The 24,891-nt window shown below is 30.5% G+C and overlaps 1 protein-coding gene across 1 annotated transcript in view; it reads right to left on the bottom strand.

Annotated features, from left to right (window-relative positions):
- emp (epithelial membrane protein) overlaps positions 1-24,891 on the bottom strand; it is a 124,182-nt gene that overhangs the window by 69,563 nt on the left and 29,728 nt on the right. Inside the window, exon 2 of the mRNA XM_076399496.1 lies at positions 17,639-17,844. Coding sequence (XP_076255611.1) covers positions 17,639-17,678 — 40 coding nt within the window. The 5' untranslated portion in view covers positions 17,679-17,844. The remainder of the gene's footprint in view (positions 1-17,638; positions 17,845-24,891) is intronic.

The raw sequence follows: 24,891 nt of genomic DNA, 5'->3' as shown, positions 1-24,891 counted from the left end.
CGTTAATAATAAAATTATGTAGCAAAATTATAGCTCCACAATGCTGTAAAAGGTTATATTTATGTAAAATGTCACTTTTTAGAAACAAATAGTGCTACCTCTTATTGGACTCCATTTGAACTAAGAATACTACCATGAATTAAAAAATAATAGAGGGTGAGCTAGAAATATAGAAGAAAAAGATAGAAGAAATGCTAGACAAAAAAATCAATTCAAGATACTGCGTCTAAAACCTGTATTGAACGAAAAATAGTAACAAATATGCAACAAAATTCGAGCAAGTGTTACAAAATCAATGAAAACTATTAATGGGAAGCTACCACTATTTTCATCATTTCTATTATTATCTGTCTCAATCCTATACATTATGAAAATATTTGATAATGAATCAACTCCTGAGTCGCTCTAAAGTAAGTAATTTTTCTTATGTTTAATTAGAATACGGTCAAAATGACAGGAGGAGTAATTGGGAAAAATAAAGATGTACATGACTACAATACCTGAAAGACAAAAATCAAAACAATATTTTAATGAGTCAAATGTCTCAAAGAAATAACGCATTGTTTAATATTAACTAGATATCTGAAAATAGAAACATCCATAAAATAATGAATGCCTAATCTAACAGTATATTTCGGAGATTCATAACGCTGTTTTCTGTTAAGCTAGAGTGCAGTACAAATTACTAGTGCATTAATATATGCCCGTTATGTGTTTTCTGTATATAATAACGTATCTAAATAAAATAATTGCTGTTAATTACAAATGTTAACTAAGAATATGACTTCTTATTTATCTAACGTGGCCATTTATTTTTCTCATCAAAGCGAGACGCAAGGACCTCATTTGTATTTTACTGCATTAGTCCAAGATCTTGTGAGCGCCAGACTTTATATTAAAGATTTTCTATGGAATTAAAGTTACTTTATATAATAGAACCACATGCCAAATCTATTCAAAGTGGTTTATAATTGTATAGCTCTTGCGTGACTTATATTTTACTATGTTGCACTTTTATTTTATTTTCCTTAGATAAATGTATACAAAAGTGACAGGGGTTTTCAAATTTGCGCATCTAAACACTTCTAGTTCCGCACTGAACTAAACTCGTCAAAGTATGCCTTATTTGTTTAATAAAACAGTTGCAACCGTTTTTGAATTCAACAGCGGATCAACAGTAGTTATCAGTTTCTGCACTTTTACCAGTATACGTCGAGCAAAAGCTAATTCCTTTAAATATTGAAATTATCCCAAAGATCCTTTACAGTCTATTACAGGCACATTTTGTCATTTGATTGTGCGTATATAAAATATAACCACAGTTCAGAGTGTAGTGGATTTAGAAAAGTGATTTTAAAATAGTAGGAAATGTATACATAGTCACAAGGAAACTATTCAAGGGCTTAAAGATTTTCAAAATTCTTTTTCAAGCGGTGAGATAGATCCATCTATTTTTTTATTCATTTTTTCTCTGTATGCTGTCTTTACTATATGCTAACATTGTTTAATATTTTATATGTGTATGTAGGTGTAGGAAAATTTTTACAATTGTACATTCAAACTGAACAGAAAATCTGGACCTGATCTGTCTTCCGATTATATATGTAATTTTATCGAAACGTTATTAGTTATTTATGTAAATATGGAACATGATATAATTTGTGTAGTTAGGGATTTTAAAGTATAAATCCTGAGGATGGGTATTGACCCGTTGTTCTAATAATTGTATTAAAACAATTGTATTAGAGTAATTTACTTTTAGTCACATGGAAGTAGTCAATTTTTTCAAGTCAACAATAGCCGACTTGATTGGCGCAGTAATAAAGATCACAGGCCAGATCAGCTACTGTGGCGATAATCGCGGGTTCGAATCCTGCTTGGGCATGGTCGTAAATTGTTTGTGGCTGTCTAAGAATTGTGATTGCCATTAAGCAAGAGTACACAACCGACAAGGAATAAGCATCCCAGTCACGCCAGTAACTAGGCTGGGTAAGACCGGATGCCTTCTTCTGGGATGGTTTCTAAGTTGGTGATTGGCCAGTCAGTAGGCTTAATGCCGGGAATCGTAATAAACCCCATTGATAAAAAGGAGACTTAGTAAATGTAACTCTCTTATATTGATGCATCACTAAACAGACGCTGAGAAATGTATAATATTAATAGTAATAATATACTATAGTAAAATAGTGGAAACAAAAATGAAAATTGATTAGACTTATCTAAACAATATGTATTGTGGATATATGTATGCTATAAAATAAATAAAATGCTTTTTGATGTTAAAACTAGTTTTAAATGGAAGCTTATTTCAAAGTATTTTATAAGCAATTAACTTATAGTTGTTAATTATCAGCAAGAGTTTAAAAAGGTATATAGAAATTAATACGGTGGAAAACATAATCATAATGCATTGCATATAAACCACTTAAAATAATAGTTAATATTACTAAAAGGCGCTATTATCAGCACAAGAATCTTAAAATTTGCTAGCTAAATTAGTTATTTGCTTAATTTATACCGTACAATTCTAACATAATACTACACATACATTCTAACATATATATATATATATATATATATATATATATATATATATATATATATATATATATATATATATATATATATATATATATATACCTATATATATATATATATATATATATATATATATATATATATATATATATATATATATATATACCTATATATATATATATATATATACCTTAATTTATACCGTACAATTCTAACATAATACTACACATACATTCTAACATATATATATATATATATATATATATATATATATATATATATATATATATATATATATATATATATATATATACCTATATATATATATACCTATATATATATATACCTATATATATATATATATATACCTATATATATGAAAATAGTATATATACTATTTTCTATGTAGTATAATGTATTCTATTAGTTTTTAAATAATAATTTTTTAAATGTTTTTTAGCAATAAATATATCTTGAATGCGTGATTGGACTAAATATAAATGGTAACATGACAGATAGTTTCTACTCTGGCAACCAGTTCTGATGAAATTCTTTAAGTTGTGAACCCGATTAAAACCTGCTAAATTATTTAAAAGGCATATATTACTCCTTTAGCGTCAGAGTGTTTCATATTTAATATGAATATATAAATAATAGATTGTGGAAAAATAATTTCGGTTTTTCTTAATAACTGGGTTTAAAGTCGCATATCGCAATTGCATAAATACCGCAGCGTATTTAAAAGGTGACAGTTCAAAGGATATTTTAAATATAAAGGCAGCTTTATTTGTTTACTCAAAAGTTATTGCGCCTTGGAAACTAAAGATTTTCTGCAATCATCTTCATAATATTTTGCTTTTTTACTTCCGAAAGGAGAAAAATTCAAAGTAGGCTCATTGAAAATTGTGTTTAGAGTAGTTAGTGTTTATGCGAATATCAGAATGTTTTCTTTACCCTTGTTTTCAATCCGTATCCGTACAAAAATTCACTTGGGTTGCTACTTAATATATTGATTCCAAGAAAAGTTTATGCTAAGATTTAATACGATTTGAAAAGAATCGTTCGAATTGTTGTTACCGCGTAACTATTGTCAATTGCTGGAGTCATATCTTTTCGAAAGAAAATTTAGAGTATCGCACGAAATGGCGTTCCCGACATTTAAAACTATTTCGGCTGAAGTTTCACAAAGTAGCGTCTTAGAACCTTTCCTATATCTGCTCTACACTGCTGACATTCCAACCACAAAAGTAATACTGCTTGGAACCTTTGCTGACGACACAATTACTATGACAAACGATATATCCCTACCTAGAGCAATAGAAAAAGTGCAAGTGGCAGTCAACAAAATCTAGAAATGGACGAAAATAGGAAAATTCAACTTAATAGCTCCCAATCTGTCCACGTTAATTTTGCATTGCGGCGAAATAATAAAAACTTAATTATATGACTTAATGGATGCCCGATTCCTCAATCAGAATCAGCTAAATACCTAGGAATCCATCTTGACGGTAGATTAAATTGGAAACATCATGTTAGACAAATAGCAAAACACATTAGAACCAAAATAAAACAACTATACTGGTTAGTCGGAAGATACTCTTCAACGTGATCTAAAATCAAAGATGTTGATCTATAAAACAATTACAAAGCCAATTTGCACGCAAATATGGGGTTGCCTAAAAATTAAAATCAACTAGTCATACAACGCTGTCAAAACAAGTTTCTGAAAATCTGTGGAAATCGTGGAAGCACGATGACCTGGAAATTTAAAGAATTTGCGAAGTTATCCAAGATTTCGCCTTGAAACACGAAAAAAGATTACTAAATTATAATAACGTGGAAGCAAATACAACTGCTGGACAGCGCGCAGGATGTTAGGAGATTGAAGCGAACCAAACCATACGAACTAACATAAAGTGTATACCTTTAGTGTAAACTATAGCAATAAGTTGTTATAATTTTCGAATACATATTGATGTATTTTCTCGCACTCGTCTTGCTTGTGAATTAATCCAAGTACAAATAAAAAATAGTAATAAATTAATTGTAAATTAAGATTGTACTAAGCGTATCTAATAAAGATGTTATAAAAAAAATTGTTCGAATCTAGTCAAGCCATTAAATCGGATCTCTAATATCAGCAACTTATGCATTTAAAGCAGGTGTTAGAAGGATCAGAAATGGGAAGGAGTGTCTTTTTTGTCAGTAAAACGCTATTGACTGATTAAAATTGAAAGATATTGGCTGAAAAGGACCGTATAGCCCGGATCTACTCCGTCCCGCTACCATACCAGAAAATACTCTCTTATTTGTATAAGCTGGCTTTAAAAAATGGCTGTAAAAACTCCTTGGCTAAACTTTTCTTCTATATATCTAATATATTAGGTCTATAATGGCGAATTATCGTTTCATCAGGAAATTGTCAAAAGATGGCATTGATTATTGTTAATTTAATTTAGGTTTATGTACTATTATCAATAAAAATATGAATGTTCATCATTTGTTGTTACTTTACACGATGCTCTTTAAACTATAGTTGTAAAAAGAACTAGTTATATAGAGCAGTGCTCATTAAATTCTTGGTAATTGGTCTGTAAACTGTAGTCCGCAGACCCCTGGGATTCGTGAGTATGTGCGATCCGCCACCTTTTCTAAACATTTAACGAATGAACGTTAAATGTACGAACGTCATTGCCCTTGTATATGTTAAAAATAAATACAGAAGTAGATTACAATTGGAATCCGATTTGAAATTATTTGAAATTACAGCTAAGTAAAAACATCAACCCGAATGTTACTAATTTAGTTTCAAAAAGTCAGTACCAGCCTTGATATTAATACAGTATTTTAATTTTTTATAAAAATATATTTTTATTTTAGTACTAAAATAAATTGTCCTAAATTTATTCCTGCGTTTTTTGTTAAGGGGGTCGTTGAAATTGTGCTTGATTTTCTAGACGTCCGTTTCAGGCGCACTGAAAAAGGTTGAGAAACGCTGATATAAAGTATAGGTTTATATACAATAAAATTTGACTTACCGAATTACTCAATAATTCTAACTAAAGAACAGTATTTACTAAGTAAATGAATATATAAATAACATTTATAACGTTATTAACGCTTATTTAGTATGAAGAATATGAATTGCTGCTACTTAAAACTGCTTCAACAGAGAATGTTCGAAATGTTCAAAAAGGCAGTAAACTGGATTAAGATCAATATCAAACATAACAAAAACTATCAAATGCTGTTTACTCAAGAAAGAAAAGAAATCATTCAAAAAAAATCGAGTTGAAAATTAGCGTTATTTTATAGAAAATGTTGAACAGCTGCGCCGCCAAGATAGGAAGTTGTTCTATATCCTATTATTACTGGCGGTAAACTTGGTAAAACCAAAATTGTGTATTTTTATGTGTATTTATTAGGGAGAGCTACTGAGAACTAATTATGTTTAAGAAAAGCTATTATATCTGGCAATTAGAATTGGGATATTGATGGTTCATCATGGCCATCACCGATCTCATGTTACGCAAGCACGCAACCAGTTAAAAACTATTTGAAAAGTGACGAATGGGAAGTTTTATCTCATCCGCCCTATAGTCCAGACTTGGCTACAAAAATTATTTAAAATTAATAAAAGAAATATTTATCGACTCGAAAAAACGTGATATTTTTTGAAGTGACATTTATAAACTGCTTTTAAAGAGTTATATATTCCGATGAACAATACTTTAAGTGGTCATTCATATTAGTAGTGAAATAAATCCATATTTTAAAAGAGAACAACGGTAACTTTCGGATGGATCCAATAATAAATTCCTCTAATTTTCATCCGATTCTATTAATTTTTAATAAAGAGAAAATCAATATTCTAAGAGACCCAAGGGGCTCAAGCACAACCGCCTAATATATCTTGAAAAATTCTCCTCTCATCGGTGTCAAGACCACCCCTCTAATTAAAATCTTGAGGCGATAATACAAAACATACAGAACATCGATGCTTATACAAGTTTTGATTGACTGGAACTGCAAATGCGCACTTGTTATAATCTAACCTTACAGTTTTAACAATTATGCGTCCTTTTCTATATACGGCTTGTTTACGACAATTGTGATTAGAAGTCATTTTTAGGTTAATTTTGTTTTTACATTTTGTTGAGATAATACAAATTACTTCGTAGACACAATTGGCGGCAGATAATGCAAAAATAAGTGTATGAGGTATGAATTATTAGTAAAATACTATCATTTTATAAACTAATTTTGTGTATTGTTATGAACAAAGGATATATTTTTATATTAAAGAATATAGAAAAAGAAGTTATAAAAAAGTATGTTAAAATGTCCATTTTAGAGAAAATTTAATGAGTCTGTGTTGAAGAAATATACATTGATTAATAAATTAATATTAAATAATGCGAAGATTACCTTAATTAGATCGGATTATTTGCAGTCGGTGTGCTATTTTTTAAAATATTCTATGACAATTTAAGCATTCCAACCAATTGCTTTATTACATATTATTCATATATTATTATTAAAAGCAAATTTATTGGATACATTATTGTTAAATCAATTATGACTTATTGAAATTAACTAGAAATTTCACAAGGAACTACTAGGTTTGTCTCTAATTTGCCTAGAATTCCATCAGCATATTTTTTGTCACAATATTCCAACCCAAAATTCTAAATGTTTTATTCCAAGCGATATAAAAAGCAAAAAAATATATAAAAAGTTTGATTTTGCTGCAAGAAGCTCATGTTGTTCTTAAGCTAGTAACAGGTCAATTGAAAAGTCACATAGATGGCGCTACTAGAATTAAATCCATATGTTTTTTTAGTTAGACCTAATCCTTAGAAGATACATGTATAAATTTGACAGCTGTCGGATCAATAGTTTGTGAATTATAGCATTTTGAGTGAAGCAACTTTTGTTATTGTGAAAAAATGGATAAAAAGGAAATTCGCGTATTGATAAGGTATTGCTTTTTGAAGGGAAAAAATACAGTTGAAGTAAAAACTTGGCTTGTTACCGAGTTTCCGGACACTACCCCAGGAAAATCAACCATCAAGGATTGACATGCTAAGTTTAGACGTGGTGAAATTAGCACCGAAGACGATGAACGCAGTGGACGCCCAAAAGAGGTTGTTACCGAAGAAAATATTTAAAAAATCCACAAAATGATTTGGAATGACTGTAAATTAAAATTGAATGAAATAACAGACACTCTGCAGATATCAACTGAACGTGTACATCATATCATTCACGAATATTTGGGCATCAGAAAGGTTATGGCGTCTGTATTTTGGAATGCGCATGGAATAATTTTAATTGAGTACCTTGAAAAAGGAAGGGCCATCAACAGCGACTATTATATAGCGTTCTTGGATCGTTTGAAAGACAAAATCGCCGAAAAGCGGCCGAAATTGAAGAAAAAGAAAGTGCCGACAATGCACCAAGATGCTACAATGCAACCAAGACAATGCACCGTGTCAAAAATCCATTTATAGGGCTTCGAATTGCTTCTTCATCCACTGTGTTCTCCAGATCTGCCCCCCAGCGACTATTTCCTGCTCTCAGATCTCAAAAGAATGCTCGCTGGGAAGAAATTTTCGTCCTATTTTGAACGACAAATCGTGCTACAAAAATTGTGTCGAAAACTTGGAGGATCGCTATAATCAGTGTATCACCCTTGAAGGGAATTATGTTGAAAAAGAAACTAATTTTAATAAAAAAAATGTGTTTTACTCTGGTAGGCCGGGGACTTTTCAATTGGTCTGTTATATATTAGGTGTTTGCGTATACTCCATCAATTTTCCCTTTAAAAGTAATTTTTTGAGATAAAATGGTACAATACATATTAATCGCACAATTTATCCGTTATTTAATACAACATGCAGTCTTTCTAACAACATGGCTGTGTCGAAAGAAGAATGTTGGTTTGTTTGGCAGCATACCAATCATCGATGTATTTTCGCACTTCTTCGGCATTTTTATATATGTGTTTCACCAAGTCATATTATAGTATAGTATAATTAATGTACTAATTAATGTACACACTATAATTGATGTAGTGATCAATATGAACTGATAACCACATTTGATGCGACACAATTCATGCACAGTCATTTTTACTCAATTGGTGTCAGTTTATTGGGTGTTCATCAACTATATGTTATCACAGCAATATATATTCCGTTTCCGTGTCGATGCGGATGGCTCTCCTGGCCTAAGCCATAACTTTTTGTACTTGTAACAGATGCGAAGATACACTACTACAAATAAAACATTTCTTTCTTCCAGCAAGCAATCAAGCAATGAAACTGCGAAGTAATAAATGTCGAAAATGTAATTCTGAGCATTCTATATATATATAGACTCAATAAAACTCAATGAAAAACTTTTTTACTATATAAAAATATGTCAAAACATTTCACATTTCACCAATAGATATCGCTGAGCTAAATACATGAAAATATTATAATACAAACAAAACGGATAGAAAAACTTCAAGCAATAATTACGAACCAGATATTGTACACCACTGCGCAAAAATAGTTGCAAAATTTACGATGGTTTCTTAAGTAGTGTCACGAAAAAAGAAATTAAATAAAAACGAGAAAAAGATGGTAGAAGCCAAGGCCATCTATGACGCATTTAGCCTTTGGACTTTAAACCCCTTATCGACCATCTAAACAAAATATTGTCGAACATGTTCTACATTTTGAATGGACATTTATGTACCTTTCGGAACAATGTTTAGCACTTGAGCTGCAATTAGTCAAGTTTACGTGACTTTTATTGTAGTGTTCCAGGAAACATACGAAAAATGCCACAATATAGCTTGTAATGATTTTACAAAATATCTTTTGTTATTGTCGACTTGCTTCTTGTTATTTAAATTATTTTACCACCGATAACGCCATATCATGGAGAATCATCTCAACCAACCTTTATTAACTAATAATTTAATCAGTACGTTTAGCTTCAATTTTACATGTGTAAAACACAGTTTGTAGACATTAAAAATCATTTCAACAATATTTATTTCACGTACGTTAATTAACCACTAATATGGAAATAAATAAACAAGCTATGATGATATAAGGTTTTTATATAACCTCAATTCTACGAACAGTAATAAAAGAATGAATAAATGAATGAATAAAATAATAAGATAATGATGGTACAAGAAAATCATTTTTCGCATAATTTATTGTGCCATAATGAATATATTAAATAAATAATAAAATCACTATCTGAATATTACACAGAGTTCGTTTAAATGTTACAATTAATTCAATAAATTCTTAAAATAAGAACAAAGGTTTTCGCTTTTGTGATAAATAGGATTATCCATTTGATAGGACATTATAAACTTGAAAAAAATTCATTTAATCTATATAGTAAGCTACTCAATTAGTTTGTTGTTGGGCGCATTATGATATTTTCCGACTGTTAATAACATCGACTAATAGATATTTAGTAAAAGACATCTCCTGAGAGAGAAACATGAGAAAAGTTAGTCCAATGATTACTTTTTTGGAATGCAACAAAAACTCCTCAGATTACATTCAATCTCTTAAAACAATAAACCTAGTACAGTATTTTAACATTTTGGATCAACTAAATGTAATAACTTTAAATATTCTTCACCAAACTTCGTTATAGTTCCATAATTCGATTGCTTCACAGAATCCTGTAAAAGATTCGTTCACTCTAGGCACGACTAGGCATATCTACGGATTGTTGCATATTAATTGAATGGCCTCATTTCTTTCATTATATTGGGAAACATAGTTAAGTATAATATCTTGTAGAATTGGAACAATAAGTCCAAATTCAAAAAGAAGAACTGAGAGCGTTCAAAAGCAATACAGCCCCAACATTTGTATCGGTGAATATTATGGTGTATTTGTAGCATAACATTGAACGCTATGTCTACTTTTACACATAAATATGTTGAAAAGCATATGACCTCAAATGAATTTAACAAATCATTTAGGAAAGAGCTAAATTTGAACAAGATGTTCAGCTATTCAAGGACCTAAAATATGTTTGTCGTTTAAGCTGACCATAATTACATTGAAAAAGCATTTAAAACTAGCAATGTTATTAGAAATTATTAAGACAATACACCATATCGTAAAAACCAAAAAACAATTATCGATATATTAAACCATATATTTTTACGTGATAACTTCCACTACTTTTAGTTTTGTTTCTGTTCTACATATCTTAAAAAAATAATGCGTGGAAAATGACTTATTCGTACATATTTCGATAGATTCCTACATCGAAATCTATAAATTAGATAATAACAAGTATGATAAAATAGAAGGAGATTTTACTAAATATAATAAAAATGACGTTGATGAACAGAAAATATTTGTTAAATTAGGTCATAACCACTAGTATTCTCAGAATCAAAAAAATAGTTTTGACTCCTATTTGGTATGTAATATCCGACTTGAATATTGATTGCGGTTCAGAAAATTATAAAATATAATTTTAATGATTGCAAACAACTGCAGTACATCACATGACGTCAAAAAAAACGTATGTATATAAACATTTAAGTAACAATAGTGCTAGGCTGAAAGACAGTTAATATTTGTTTTATTATTAATTTTAGTTTGGTAACGATGTAAAAGAAAGGCTCACCATAAAAATTCATAATTTTTTTTTGGTTTTCAGTTTCAGTAACAGTACAATAAAGTAATCGATATTATCACATCCTAGAAACATCATGGAAAAGATGGATATCTGTCTAAGGCTGTAGAAAAAGTACAAATAGCGGTCATCAAGATATACAAATGGACTAGCGACTATGAAATAGAGCTTAATAGCTCCAAATAAGACAATGTTAAAATACATCTCGATGTTAGATTAAATTGGAAACATCATGTTAGACAAAAGTCAGAGCAGATTAAACTCAAAATCAAGCAACTGTAACAGGTCAATTGTCAAGTGGAAAACATTTTGTTGGCAGAATTATTTTTTTTATTCAACATAAATCCCCTCAAGGGCGATACAGTGATCATAGCGACTCTCCAACCTTTCGATAACATTTTTGTACTACGATTTGTCCTTTGAGTCAAAATAAACCTCAGTTTTGGCGATCACCTCTTCATTCCACGAAAATTTCTTACCAGCAAGCATTCTTTTGAGATCTGAGAACAGGAAATAGAAATGGGGGCCAGATCTGGAGAATACGGTGGATGACGAAGCAATTTGAAGCCCAATTCATGGATTTTTGCCATCGTTTTCACCGACTTGTGAAACGGTGCATTGTCTTGGTGAAGCAGCACTTTCAATTTCTTCAACTCTTCAACTTCAATTAATTAAACAAATATTATCACATAGCCTTTTATACAATTTCAGTTATCCAAAAAATATAATATGAATGTTGTAGTTGAAAAGCAAATTTTCATAGCCTACATTATGAAACTCCATTAATAAGTTTGAATTAAGATAAAGAATCTAAACCTATAAATAAATTGTTGCTATCTTCCATTAGGCTCCAGCTCAGTGGAGTCACTTCATTAATCATTCAATCATGCCATTTAATTTGATGCAATTAAAGGGAATATACGTTCATATTGTATCATATATTCGTAGTAAAAGCCAGTTGAGATGGCATCATAGACATCTATATCCATAGAAAAATCCCCATCGCTCCTTAATCCATATTAATCCAGGTAAAAAATATTTGAGAAGGGTATAAGCCAATCGGAGGTCAGTTAAATTTATTTTTCAAAAATATTGACCGAATTCCTGATTACTATATGCAAGACGGAATTTATTTATAGGAAAGAATGGAGGAGTCCAGAAAAAAATGTTGCTATGGGGAAACTTCTAAAACACTAAAGATTAGTGATTTTATATTGAGAACATAGATGGGGTGAGAATATTTACCGGTAAAAGATTTTCCAATTTGATGATCCTTAATTTAAATTTAGCTTGTGCGGTAAGCCCCAGAGCAATTCTAAAGGAATTATTTTGGATGGTTTCAAGGGAGCGAAGCGATAAAGAGCCGGCGTTATTAGATCCATAATCCAATTTGGGCCTGATAGTGCATTTATACAGCTGAAGGATGATATTTTAGTCTTAGTCGTTAAGGTTTATGGGATCTATATTACTAATTTAAACATATATTATTAATAACTGATCCAGGATTAAAAATAAATCAATGAAGTTACAGTTGAAGATGAAAACAAATACTAGTCAGACCAAGCATCGAGAAGCTTAAAAGGAAACAGTTTTTAACAATAAATATATACCAACAGCGAAAAAGGAATATACAAACACATGTTACTTTTCTTCTTTTGAAACGTGTGCAAACATTTTTTGCGATATTTTCTTCAACTATATAATAATATCCAAGTTTACTATACCAATTTTCCTATTTCAATACGAAGGTGTTTAAAAGGAATGTTGAAAATATTTTTCCCAATCCACAGAAATAATAAAGCCTGAAGATAAGTGCATACAATTATGTTATAATTTTGCGCAATCCTCATTATCTCAATATCTGAACTTATCAATGTATAACAGATATCGTCACTATTTATTGATACATTAATAACTACATGTATGTCTAAATTAACATTTTTATTGTGAGCCGCTTATGTAACCAATATATTATTTCAAGTTCCCCAGATGATGAATTTAACATTCAAACCAAAGAATAAACATCATTAAAATTGGCTAATGACAGCATTTTATGCATTTGACATCAGATTTTGCAATTTAATAATGTTCTTTCATTATCAAATCATATTATATTCAAATTAAGTATAAAGCTATAACGCAAAAGTGCCTAATATATTAATTAAATTTAACAACATATTTGTAATTAAATATCGATTATTTTCGAACATTTAGTAGTAACATTTAAAAATATAAATATTTAAAGTAATTATATATTAATTTGTTTTCATCATTATATGTTACTTTACTAATAATACATAAATTAATATATTAGAATAAATGAACCAGCGTTTCACGTTAAGTTTTTAAAATAGGATATTTAAGGCTAATAGTATATTTAGAACTAAATTTATATTCTCTAATTTGTCAATTCTAAAGTTAATTAAAATTTTTAAAAAATCTAAATCATATTACAATCTGTACAACACTTTTTCAATGAGTAATATTCTTAAATTACTATAAAAAAACTAAAGATTATCGTGTACTCTGTCCACTAACACCACCTTACACTAGCTCAAGAGGTTTAATTTTTTTGAATCGTCTTGTCCGATCAGTACCTTTGAGAAGTCAGACCAGGGATGCTGAAGAAAATATCGGTAATTATCGATGAATTAATATAAATATATCCCTTGAAAAAAATATCGATATTTTTAGCTGATGTTTTCCGATATTTTTTTAAAAATATTGGGAGTTAAACATATATAAGATAGTTAATATTAAATCTAAATTAAGTATCTTTCTAAATCTATTTTAACTAACTATATATACTTTCCAGTTGAGATTTCTTACCTGATTAGCGTTAAAATTACGTACTAAAATTCTTGGCTTCGCTGTATAAATTAGGGCTATTTCAAAGAAATATCGATATGATTAAAAAAGTATCGGTATTTTTATTTTCTGATATATGAGTATTCTGTCTCAAATGGTGAGGAAGCTTTTGTTTCTGTTGGTAAATGTTTTAATAACCTTTGTCTCTTTCCAAAACTATATAAAACATCACAAAGTATTAACAGTACTCCTCCTCTATTGTTAAATTGCTGAATTAGGGTCCAAATTGCTGTTCATGTCACAACTTCAAATCAGAATCCCATGTGCTCGGATGGATTTAAGCATTTGCTTGTACGGCAGTACTTTTTCCTGAATTTGAACTGAATTTGAATTGAATTTGAATTTCCTGAACTGATTTCCTGCGTGTTCAGTAGCTGTATCGCTTCCACGTTGCTGTGATTTAGCAACCTTATTTCATGTTTTAAGGTAAAATCTTGGATAATTTCGGGTCTCCATTTCATCTCGAGGTCATCGTGCAGCTCTTCGTTGGTTACGTAGAGATAAGCATTGGTAATTAATCGTAGAATTTTGTTTTGGATGCATATTTTACCTATTTACTACACCCCATAGGTCCAAATTGGCCTTATGATTGAGTGATAAACCAATCTCTTGATATTAGGTCAAGTTAAGAGTATCTTTCGAATAACCAGTATTGGCTTATTATTAAGCTTGACTTTGAATCTCATCTGCTCTGTTTTTTATCTAACATGATGTTTCCAATATAACCTACCATTGAGATGTATTCCGAGATATTTAGCTGATTATGCTTGAAGAATCGAACATTCATCAAATTATATAATTAAGTTTTTGCCACTTATCGCAAAATATATGTTACCATATGACATTATTTATTCTGATAAGGATGATATTTGAATTCATACACCTTATACAAAGTGATTGCTTGATACAATTATTGCTTTGTTTCATGGCATTTGCAATTTAATTCTTCATCAAAATCATCAATACTGCTACAACAATTATCGACATCGACATCAAAAATAGCTATTCTACTATGTTGCCACTCAGAAACCTTATCGGTGTACCTAAGCTAAATAACTTGCTTCAATACCCTGCCTTTCAGCACTCTTACTTTGATTTCTTTCAATTCTGAATAGGCATCCTAATGCTTAACCGTGAAAACTCTATCCGGCCGAGTTCAAGAATTATGCAAACTGTCTAGGTAACATGTTGCTTAATTTATAACTGAGCCGCTCTTGTCACACCTCACCAAGGTTTTCCTTGCATTACCCACCATCTAGAAAAACGAAAAAAAAACAAACTATTGCCTCTTCATATGACCTTGAGAAGATAACACTGCATTTGGCTATTCTCCGAATTTAGGTATTAACATTTTCCGCTATTTTTCATCTCTTAGGTATATATTATCAAAAAGCAGCATTAATTAAGTGTGCACTATTTAAGAATGCTTTACCAAAAAGCTGCTTTAAGCGTTCTACTGTCATCAAGTCAAATTCAGGTGCCTTGTCAGAGTTAATAAATATTTCATTTCGATTGCAATTTCTCTTGGAGTAGTTTAAAATTTTAAATCAAAGTTAGAATGTTTAACAACATAGATATATGGAAACCCCATAAAGGCACTTAAATTGCGATAACATATACCCAAAATATATGATATATAAGATATTATATAATATATTCCTCCAAATTCCATAGGAAACAGTACTATCCATACAAAGCATAGAAATCCTTGTTACATTGTAGAATTTTAATCAACTAAATAGCCTAACTAATAAAAAATTTTAAAAATTGTTACCCATTATACAATCAACTTGACAGTAGTTACTGTAGAGAAATATTAAAATTACAAAGATTTTGTAGCTCTGATAGTGACAAATAGATGTTTCGCAAATCCATTTAAGAACCTAGTATATACCACCAAATAAGTGTCATTTAAGAATAACAATTATATACAAATCTACGCCACTGGAATATAGAAGCATTTAAAACGGTTTAGAACTGACGCTTTAATGATTGCAGCACAGGTCGGTGCAAAAAGAAAATCGGACAATAAATTGGAGAAATCTTAATAAGCAGCAACCCATTCTTCTTGCGTAACAAGGATATATTATTTTGTTCTGTGGTTTTCTAACAGTTGTGACGAATGCAGGCAAGGAACTTTTTAACTATAGTCATCAGTTTGCACACCGCAATTGATTATTTGTATTTTAAATTTATATTAATTGAACTGCTATAGTGTATGTTTATATTTCAATCTCTTAATTTTAGTTGTATTTCTAAACTAAAATGAAATATTAAATAACATATTCACGATAATATGGTGAAGGAAGTATTAAATATATGTGTGTAGATTATATAAAAGTCTAGCGGCTGATGATGCAAGGCCACCAACGGTGGATTAAAGACGCTCATAGGCTCCTAACCATAAACTATTTTAATTAAGAAACATCAAACTTTTGAAGAAGACCCCCTACTCCATGAATTAACGTTACAAGGCATCACAATTCAATGTGTAAGGCCACCAAAGGTTGACTGAAGTTGCTGTGAATTAACATAGTATATTCATATTTGGACCGAAGCTTGTAGTTCAGGGTGAACGACAACTAAAGGTTTGTTGTGTGTCTACCATTAGAATCTGAAGTCACCAAAACTAGACAAACCATTCCATATAAAAAAAAACATAGAAATCCGGATAGAAACAATGGTATTTAAAGGATCAAAAAAGGCAAACTGGCGGAAAAATCTACAAAAAAATACTTACAATATTATAAATATAAGTTTCCCAGATGGGCGAAACTATATATGTATATGGGAAAACGACCATATACATTCCCTTGGTTGTTTTTTTAGGAGGGATATTATATAAAAGGAATGAGACTGTGTGTCTGTTCATTAATTGTTAAACATGAATGGTTTTAAGAGAGAGACTTAAAAAAAATTAACATTTAGAACCCTTGACATTTTCTAATTTATCCAATTTTATTTTAGTTAGCCACAATTTTTTTACAATAATTATACATATAAATTTTTACTTGCTTTGGTTAAAATTATTAAAAACCATACCTTATTTAAATATTTATTTAAAACCTTGATTGTATATGTAAATATTTTGATGATATCACTATTACAAACTACCTGGTTTCAAAGGTTAAAACATTAGAATTCTTAAATATTCACACATTTCTTCTTATAAGAAGAAACAAAAATATTTTGATATGTATTAAAACTATTATGTAGAATGTATAAAATAACTTTATATTATTTCAAAATTACAATAAATGACTGTTTTATTATATAAATATATATATATATATATATATATATATATATATATATATATATATATATATATATATATATATATATATATATATATGTATATATATATATATATATAAAAGAAAAAAGCTACTTATATATGCACAATCATGGGTGGTTTTATATAATTCCTTTCCAAAGTAATTACGCGTAAGTATTAAATTGTTACATTTACTTTTTCATTAATAAGAGAATGTCACCAGCATGACAAGCGCATTCGCCATTTCATGTTATAATTAATTTTATAAATATCACTTACCCCAAAAACGCTTCTTGGTTGCAAAATCCGGTAAGAGCATGTTTGAGATTTACTTTCCAACTGATTGCACAAACTGTTTTAAGCACTTATTAATATTAACGATATTACACACTTTCACAAAAAATGTAATGTCTCTTTACTGACAGATTGGTGGCTGCACTAGTCCAGTGCCTGCTTGACAAATATTCTTCTCGGCATGCATCAATCTAAAAAATAAATATATGGCAATAAATATATATATATATATATATTTACATCTTATATTTTATTAAATTCCTTGACATTTTCATTATTAAAACATTAATTCTTTTCAAAAAACAGTTTTAAGTTATTCAAGAAATTGTATTCAAATTCAAAGAAATTATATATGCTTATATCTAATCAATCAAAATACATCTTTTAGGTAAATAAGATAATAACAATATTAATATTATACTCTACAAATTCTTCAATGTCATCCACAAATGTTTTAATCAGAATTTTCTGTATTATCACCGTTAAGTTTTTCAAGGCTCTTTTATTTTTAACCTATTAATTACTAATTTTAAATAACAACAGTTTCGATCTTTCTATAAACTTTGTCTTGTTAGGGTATATTATATATCTAGTTATGAGTTTATCCAGATAAAATATATAGTTGATTATATATATATATATATATATATATATATATATATATATATATATATATATATATATATATATATATATATATATCTATATATATATATGCATAAAAATGTGATAGCGGCATGATAAACATCGAGAAGAATTAATGAATAGCATATGTAATATTTCATTAATAGGATATATTATTATTACCTAAGCGCTATAAAAGTAAAAAGTACTTTAAAATGAAATATGTAATATATGTCGTATATCATTATCATTTAAGTAATGTCTTTTTTTTATAAATTAAATATTTGATGTTAAATGCGTGCAAAATCGAAGTAAGTGTTTACATATAAATATTTGAACTGGGTAAAAAGTGAGCGCAAATGATTTATAGAAATGCAATGAAAGGAAAACCGGCCTCCAAGACAGGTGATATCTGTACGTAACTAGAACTTTATCTTAAACTACTAATAAACCTACGTATGTTCAATGTTTGCAGTTTAAAATTTAACTCTTTTTAGTTACATCATTATATTAATTCCCATTTCTTTTGTAATAATTACTTAAGTAAATATGAGAATATCTAATGTTATATATTATCTAACAAATGTTGAAATATAAAAGTTATAGTTGACCATACTACATTAGAGGTTTGCAGATTTTTTCACTTTAAGAAATTGATTTATTGAGAAAAAATAGTATAATATATATTAATCAAAAAATTATTGAACATTGTCTACTATTATTTGTTTCTACTGTCATATTCTACTACATAACATTTTTCCATATTTCTGGCAGAAAAGCGACATTGTGTCAAAAGAACGATGTTAGTTTTCCAGCAATCCGACCATCGATCAATTGTCACACTTCTTCAGCATTTCGAAACCACGTCTCCTCGAAGGCATGCCTACATCAATTTGAGAAAGTGATAATCAGTCCTATTACTGATGAGTGCATATATCCTTCACAACCTTTGCAACGTTTGACCAAGTCATGCACGAGGATATCTCCTCGTTTGTTACTTACTATTGATAATACTTTTTACAACAATATGTGGTTTTATTTATTACATTGACGTCAATTGACATGTGCAATAACAGTGTTATTGGGATCCGTCAGCTCGAATACACTATACATTAATACACACCTTTAATGGCCATGAACATTCTGCTTATGCGTCAATATAGATGGCTCTCATGCCAATCACAATATGCCAGAGATAACTATGGATATGACGGAGCAGTATCATCACAATTTTCTAAATACATTGATGGGCTTCAGCAGTAAATTTGGAAGTTTTGAACTTTTCATAATTATCAGCAGTATGCACTGAATATACTGAATAATAGTGAATGAAAAACTATAATTTTATGTAGAGAAAACATGGAATCTAATAGTCTAATAGATTACAGTTGTTTACATTGAAACTTCGCAATGCCACCAATAGAAATCACGGATCCTGGCATTCTTTTTGACACTGCTATTGCAATCACGAGTGTTTTCATGTTATTCAAGGCGAATTTGTTAGATAATTTTAAGACGCTATAATATATATGCGTTTTTCAAAGACGACTTTTTGTCACTTTTCTGGTAAAATAATAATTCTGTTACACTGTAGGACTCCTAGGATTTCTACGCCAAAATCTAAACCAATTAATTTTCATAAGTTTTTTTTGAAACTGGATTTGCGCTATTAATAGAATTTCAGAGAGACCTGAACAAATAGTGAACAAATATCCTTTAATAAATAAAAACTTGTCACAAAAATAAAACATACCCTTCCTGGTAACCATACGGGTTTTGACATTGAATGATTGAAAAGCTTCAATCACGATATTTTTCGCACTTTTCATCGCCCTTAATCATTAATTTCAAACATCGCTCGATCTCGTCTCGTTTCAACATCGATTCGCAAGCCAAGTATCGAGTTTTTTGGTATCCACTCTTAAGTAAATTGTTCAAAAATATTTTACGACCGATGTTTAGTTCAATAACGATATTTTGAGATTAAATATATCGGTTTACATCCATATATTTAAGAATTTCATCAACTTTTTCAACTATTGGTCAGTCAGTCAGGAGAGCATCGTTAACATCGAAATTCCAAGGACGAAACGGCATTTGCTTAAATACTCAACACCAAGCAATGCTTAAAGAGTTGAATTTTTCCTTTTCGGAAGTATAATAGCAACATTGTGGAATGAATGAAGGTCGCTACCTTTATATAAAGAATGTTATCTTTCAAACATGATATGCTAACTTCATTAAATAGAAATGTTAGACCAGCGATTAAGAAAACCCTCAAGTACTTTTTTCCAACCTATTATTTCTAAATATGGGTTTTATCAATGAGTAGTTTATCTTTATATAACACAAGACAAATATATTTATTATTTATTATTAAATTTCTTATAAATATTTCTCTATAGAGGCACTACATACTCACAAGTCAATTGAAAAGTCCCCGGCCTACCATTTGCATACTACCTACATTTTTTTTTGGCAAAATTAGTTATTCATTAGCAAAACATAATTCTCTTCAAGGGCGATACACTGTTTATAGCCACCCTCCAACTTTTCGATACCATTTTTGTAGTACGATTTCCTTTTGTAATACAATTTAAATTTTCTTTGCTTCAAAATAGGCATCAGTTTCGGCAATCACCTCTTCATTCGAAGAAAATTTCTTCTTCTCCAGCGAGCATTCTTTTGAGATCTGAGAACAGGAAAGAGTTGCTGAGGGCCAGATCTAGAGAATACGGTCGATGAGGAAGCAATTCGAAGCAAAATTCATGGATTTTGCCATCGTTTTCACTGACTTGTGACACGGTGCACAGTCTTGGTGAAGCAGCACCTCCTTTTTCTTCAAATGAGGCCGTTATTCGGCGATTTCATCCTTAAAACGGTCCAATAACGCTATGTAATAGTCGCTGTTGATGGTATTTCCTTTCTAAAGGCTCTCAATGAAAATTATTAAATGCGCATCCCAAAATACATACGCCATAACCTTGCCAGCCGACTGTTGCGTTTTCCCACGCTTTGGAGAGCGTTCATCGTCTGCAGTCCACTTGGATGACTGTCGATTGGACTTCGGAGTGAAATAATGGAGACATGTTTCACCTATTGTCACATATCGATGTAAAAACTCAGGTTCATTACGCTTGATCATCTTCAAACACTGCTCCTAATCATCAGCGCGGCACCCACCTTGCACAGAGCTTTCCCATACCTAAATATTTGTAAATGATATGACAACAACCTCTTTTGGGCGTCCACTGCGTTCACTGTCTTCGGTGCTCATTTCACCACGTCTAAACTTAGCATACCAATACTTGATGGTTGATTTTAATGGGGCAGTGTCCGGAAACTCGGCATCAAACCAAGTTTTTGTTTCAACTGTATTTTTTTCCCTTCAAAAAGCAATATTTTATCAACACGCCTAATTCCTTTTTATCCAATATTTTACAATAACAAAAGTTTCTTCACTGAAAATGCTATAATACACAAACTAATGATCCTACAGCTGTCAAATTTATTCACGCATCTTCTGAGGGTTAAGGCTATTTAAAAAATATATGAATTTAATTCTAGTAGCGCCATCTATGTGTCAGGCTGGGGACCTTTCAATTGACCTATTAAATGTCACATAAGTTAATTGAAGAAACTAGGTTAAAACATGATTATCATCATATCAATTAAGACTTTATTCTCATTGAAATATCTTCCTTGTGACTTCACTTCAACAAATCTGTGGCAATTATATTTTGTTGAAGTTTAAAGCACTGATTATAATATTGCCACCAAACGAAAACGAAAAAAATAACCTCTCGAATCCATGGCATCGTGAGATGCCGCTGCGAACATATTAACGATATTATATCTCATACATTGTAGTATACATGGACCTTTCATTAATAACAAGAATGTCCTTAATATCTTACAAAGATAGTCCTTCCAATAAAACATCATAATTTTATCTGATGCGTCAGAACATGTAACCTATGTTTATAAAATTTGATTTGTGTTGGTAGTGGTCGACCCTGTTGTCAAATGTCTACACAATTCTTTAAAATGTTAGTGATGATAATTATAAATTATAAATCAACAAACGTGGTAAATCAAAAGTTCAATTTGCGACGTACTGACGTCATAAATTTGATGATGTTCATTGTTCAATTGGATTGTTTGCTTCATTCCATATCAGCACCACCCCACCTGAATTGAAAAATATCATAAAAACCTATAAGAAATATTTATTAAAATAGCAAAATGTAAATTATTGCAGCATCTCCATCATATTGTCTGAAACCTTTTACTGCAAAACAATATAAATACACTAAAAGCAATAAATATATTTGGCATAAACATATTTTGGAACAATCTTAATGTATTTGAAACTATTTTCTAAAAGATTGCCGATGTTAAAATTTTACCGATTTCATTAACTTGGGACCTTATGGTTATAAATAAACCATGGGAGGAAAAAATGTTTACCAAGGGCAACAAATTAACAACATCAGGATATGCAAAAACTTAATGTATTAACAAGATTGAAAATAGGCTACTACAAGTTGACACATGACACATGTTCTTCAAAATGCTACCAATTAGATGTATCAACTTAGGTCGCAAAATTTGCATTGCTGCAAGTTAAACTGAGAAGCAAAGCGAAGCATGAAATAAAGTTGAACAATATTAATAAAGTCAAAATGAATAACGTAGAAATGTTGCTAATCCCCATCGAGATGCATTTAATTATAATGCAGCAATCAATTACAATTAACAAAAAATGCTACTGTGAAAGGTTCTGTTTCACCATGTCATGACTTTCGCATGTCAGCACTTTCAGGCATTTAAATTTAAAAATGAAGCTTCTGGATAGCATTGCGTCAACGGCCAAGCGAGATTAGAGCCAAAAAATTACAGCTACCAAAGCCACTACATTCATTGGTTTCGTGATATTGATTTCATTTATTAATTCTACGTTGAATCTGGTCTCCCAACACAATCATTAATGTATTATAAACGCCTATTACTATTAAAATTGCAGCATTAAAACGTCTACGTTTGCCTATGCCTCAAAAGGCTTTGTGTGCTATCATTCGTCAGTTCATCAATTTGCGATCAAATGCCTCGGAATCGTATTAGGATTCGCGTCTCAACTCTTAATTAAATGCGTTGTCTATTGAGCGTTGTCATTCCTAATTGTATTAATAATTTGTTAATACGCATTGTCAATAAGTACATTCCCTCAAAATTAATGTTTCATTGTAAATACATTCGTACAATAGATATATAACCATCAACATTATCAATTTCTGCACCAAAACACAAAACTAACAATGTTGTGCATCAAAAAGCATTACAATGATGAAAATTATTTATTTCAGTTCGAAATGAACATTCGTAATTCAGACAGGACAACTTCGTCGGGCCAGACAGAAAATAAATAATAAAGATGAAATAGACGGACCTCGATACAGTCACATTGCAATCTAGTTTTTTTTGTTCTAGCCTAAAACCAGGCGGTGGAATGCATAACACATACTTGGTGGCGGAGACTTGCTCTGGAGTGACAAGTTAGACCGGGTTATGTGGGACTGCCTCTGGACTTACCAATACACTAAACCAAAACGGTCTCACAGTTAACCCCTGTGAGTCGCTACTGCTACTGCATTAAATTTGAAAAAACAGATAGTGGGACTAACTATAGATTCGCGAACTTGAGTTAACACACGACTGGATGCTGTCATATAGGGGCAAAAGTTATGACTGTAGTGACTGATAAGGTCGTTTCAGCCTGGAAAAGGGGTGGTTAGCGGTGACGCGGTGCTCCCAGCATGTCCACCAACTTGCGAACAAGCGCGTTGTCGGAATAACTTAAGCAGAGTTGTTGTTACATTCTAGTGAAGCTATTGTTAATGATTTTAGCAGCTATTGTACTAAAATTAGAGTACTTTATTAACAATTTGAATTTGAGTTTTCCAATTAGTTTTTTAATTCAAAAACAATACCAAATGTTTTTGAACTCAAAACACCAAATAAAAAAAGTCTTGTATATAGACACATTAATATGAACATCTGACAAATACAAAATATTTATTTATTTATAAGATTATTTACTTTTAACAGCTGCTATTCTTGAATGGGGTAATGTTCCATTTCTGCACCAAAGCATTGGCCAATTGCTTCAATAATCTTGAAAATGGACCTCTACTCGCTCTCTGCTCTAAAGCTTATAACAGTTCAATTATGTTGAGGTCTCGCGATTGCGCGAATGTTTGATAATATGCTGATACTCCTCAAACCAAGGCTGAATATATTTCACAGTATGTATGGGCGCATTATCAACTTGCAAAATAGCAGTGCAAAAATATATTCAATCGTAGTAATTCGGCTAGTAATGTGAATTACACCAGCTGAATAGCATGATATTGTGCCGCAATTCATAAACTTCCTAATGCTTGACTGTAGGAAGCAAGTAGTCTGGATCATAGAGATTGTTTATAGGAGACAATGTAAACGATGTATCCAGGTTTTATGATCGTTGTACGCGTTCTTTTATAGCTTAGCTTGGCTATCATCATAAAGATTTTCACAATCACAGCTCTTCTATTAATATTAGCTTTATAGAGCTC

The sequence above is a fragment of the Rhynchophorus ferrugineus genome, unplaced genomic scaffold (assembly GCF_030347505.1).
Source record: "Rhynchophorus ferrugineus isolate W39M unplaced genomic scaffold, kcgeb_rfMv2 rfM3, whole genome shotgun sequence".
NCBI classification, from domain to species: domain Eukaryota; kingdom Metazoa; phylum Arthropoda; class Insecta; order Coleoptera; family Curculionidae; genus Rhynchophorus; species Rhynchophorus ferrugineus.
Note: the sequence above shows the minus strand (reverse complement) of the source record. Positions and strands in the feature narration are given on the sequence as shown.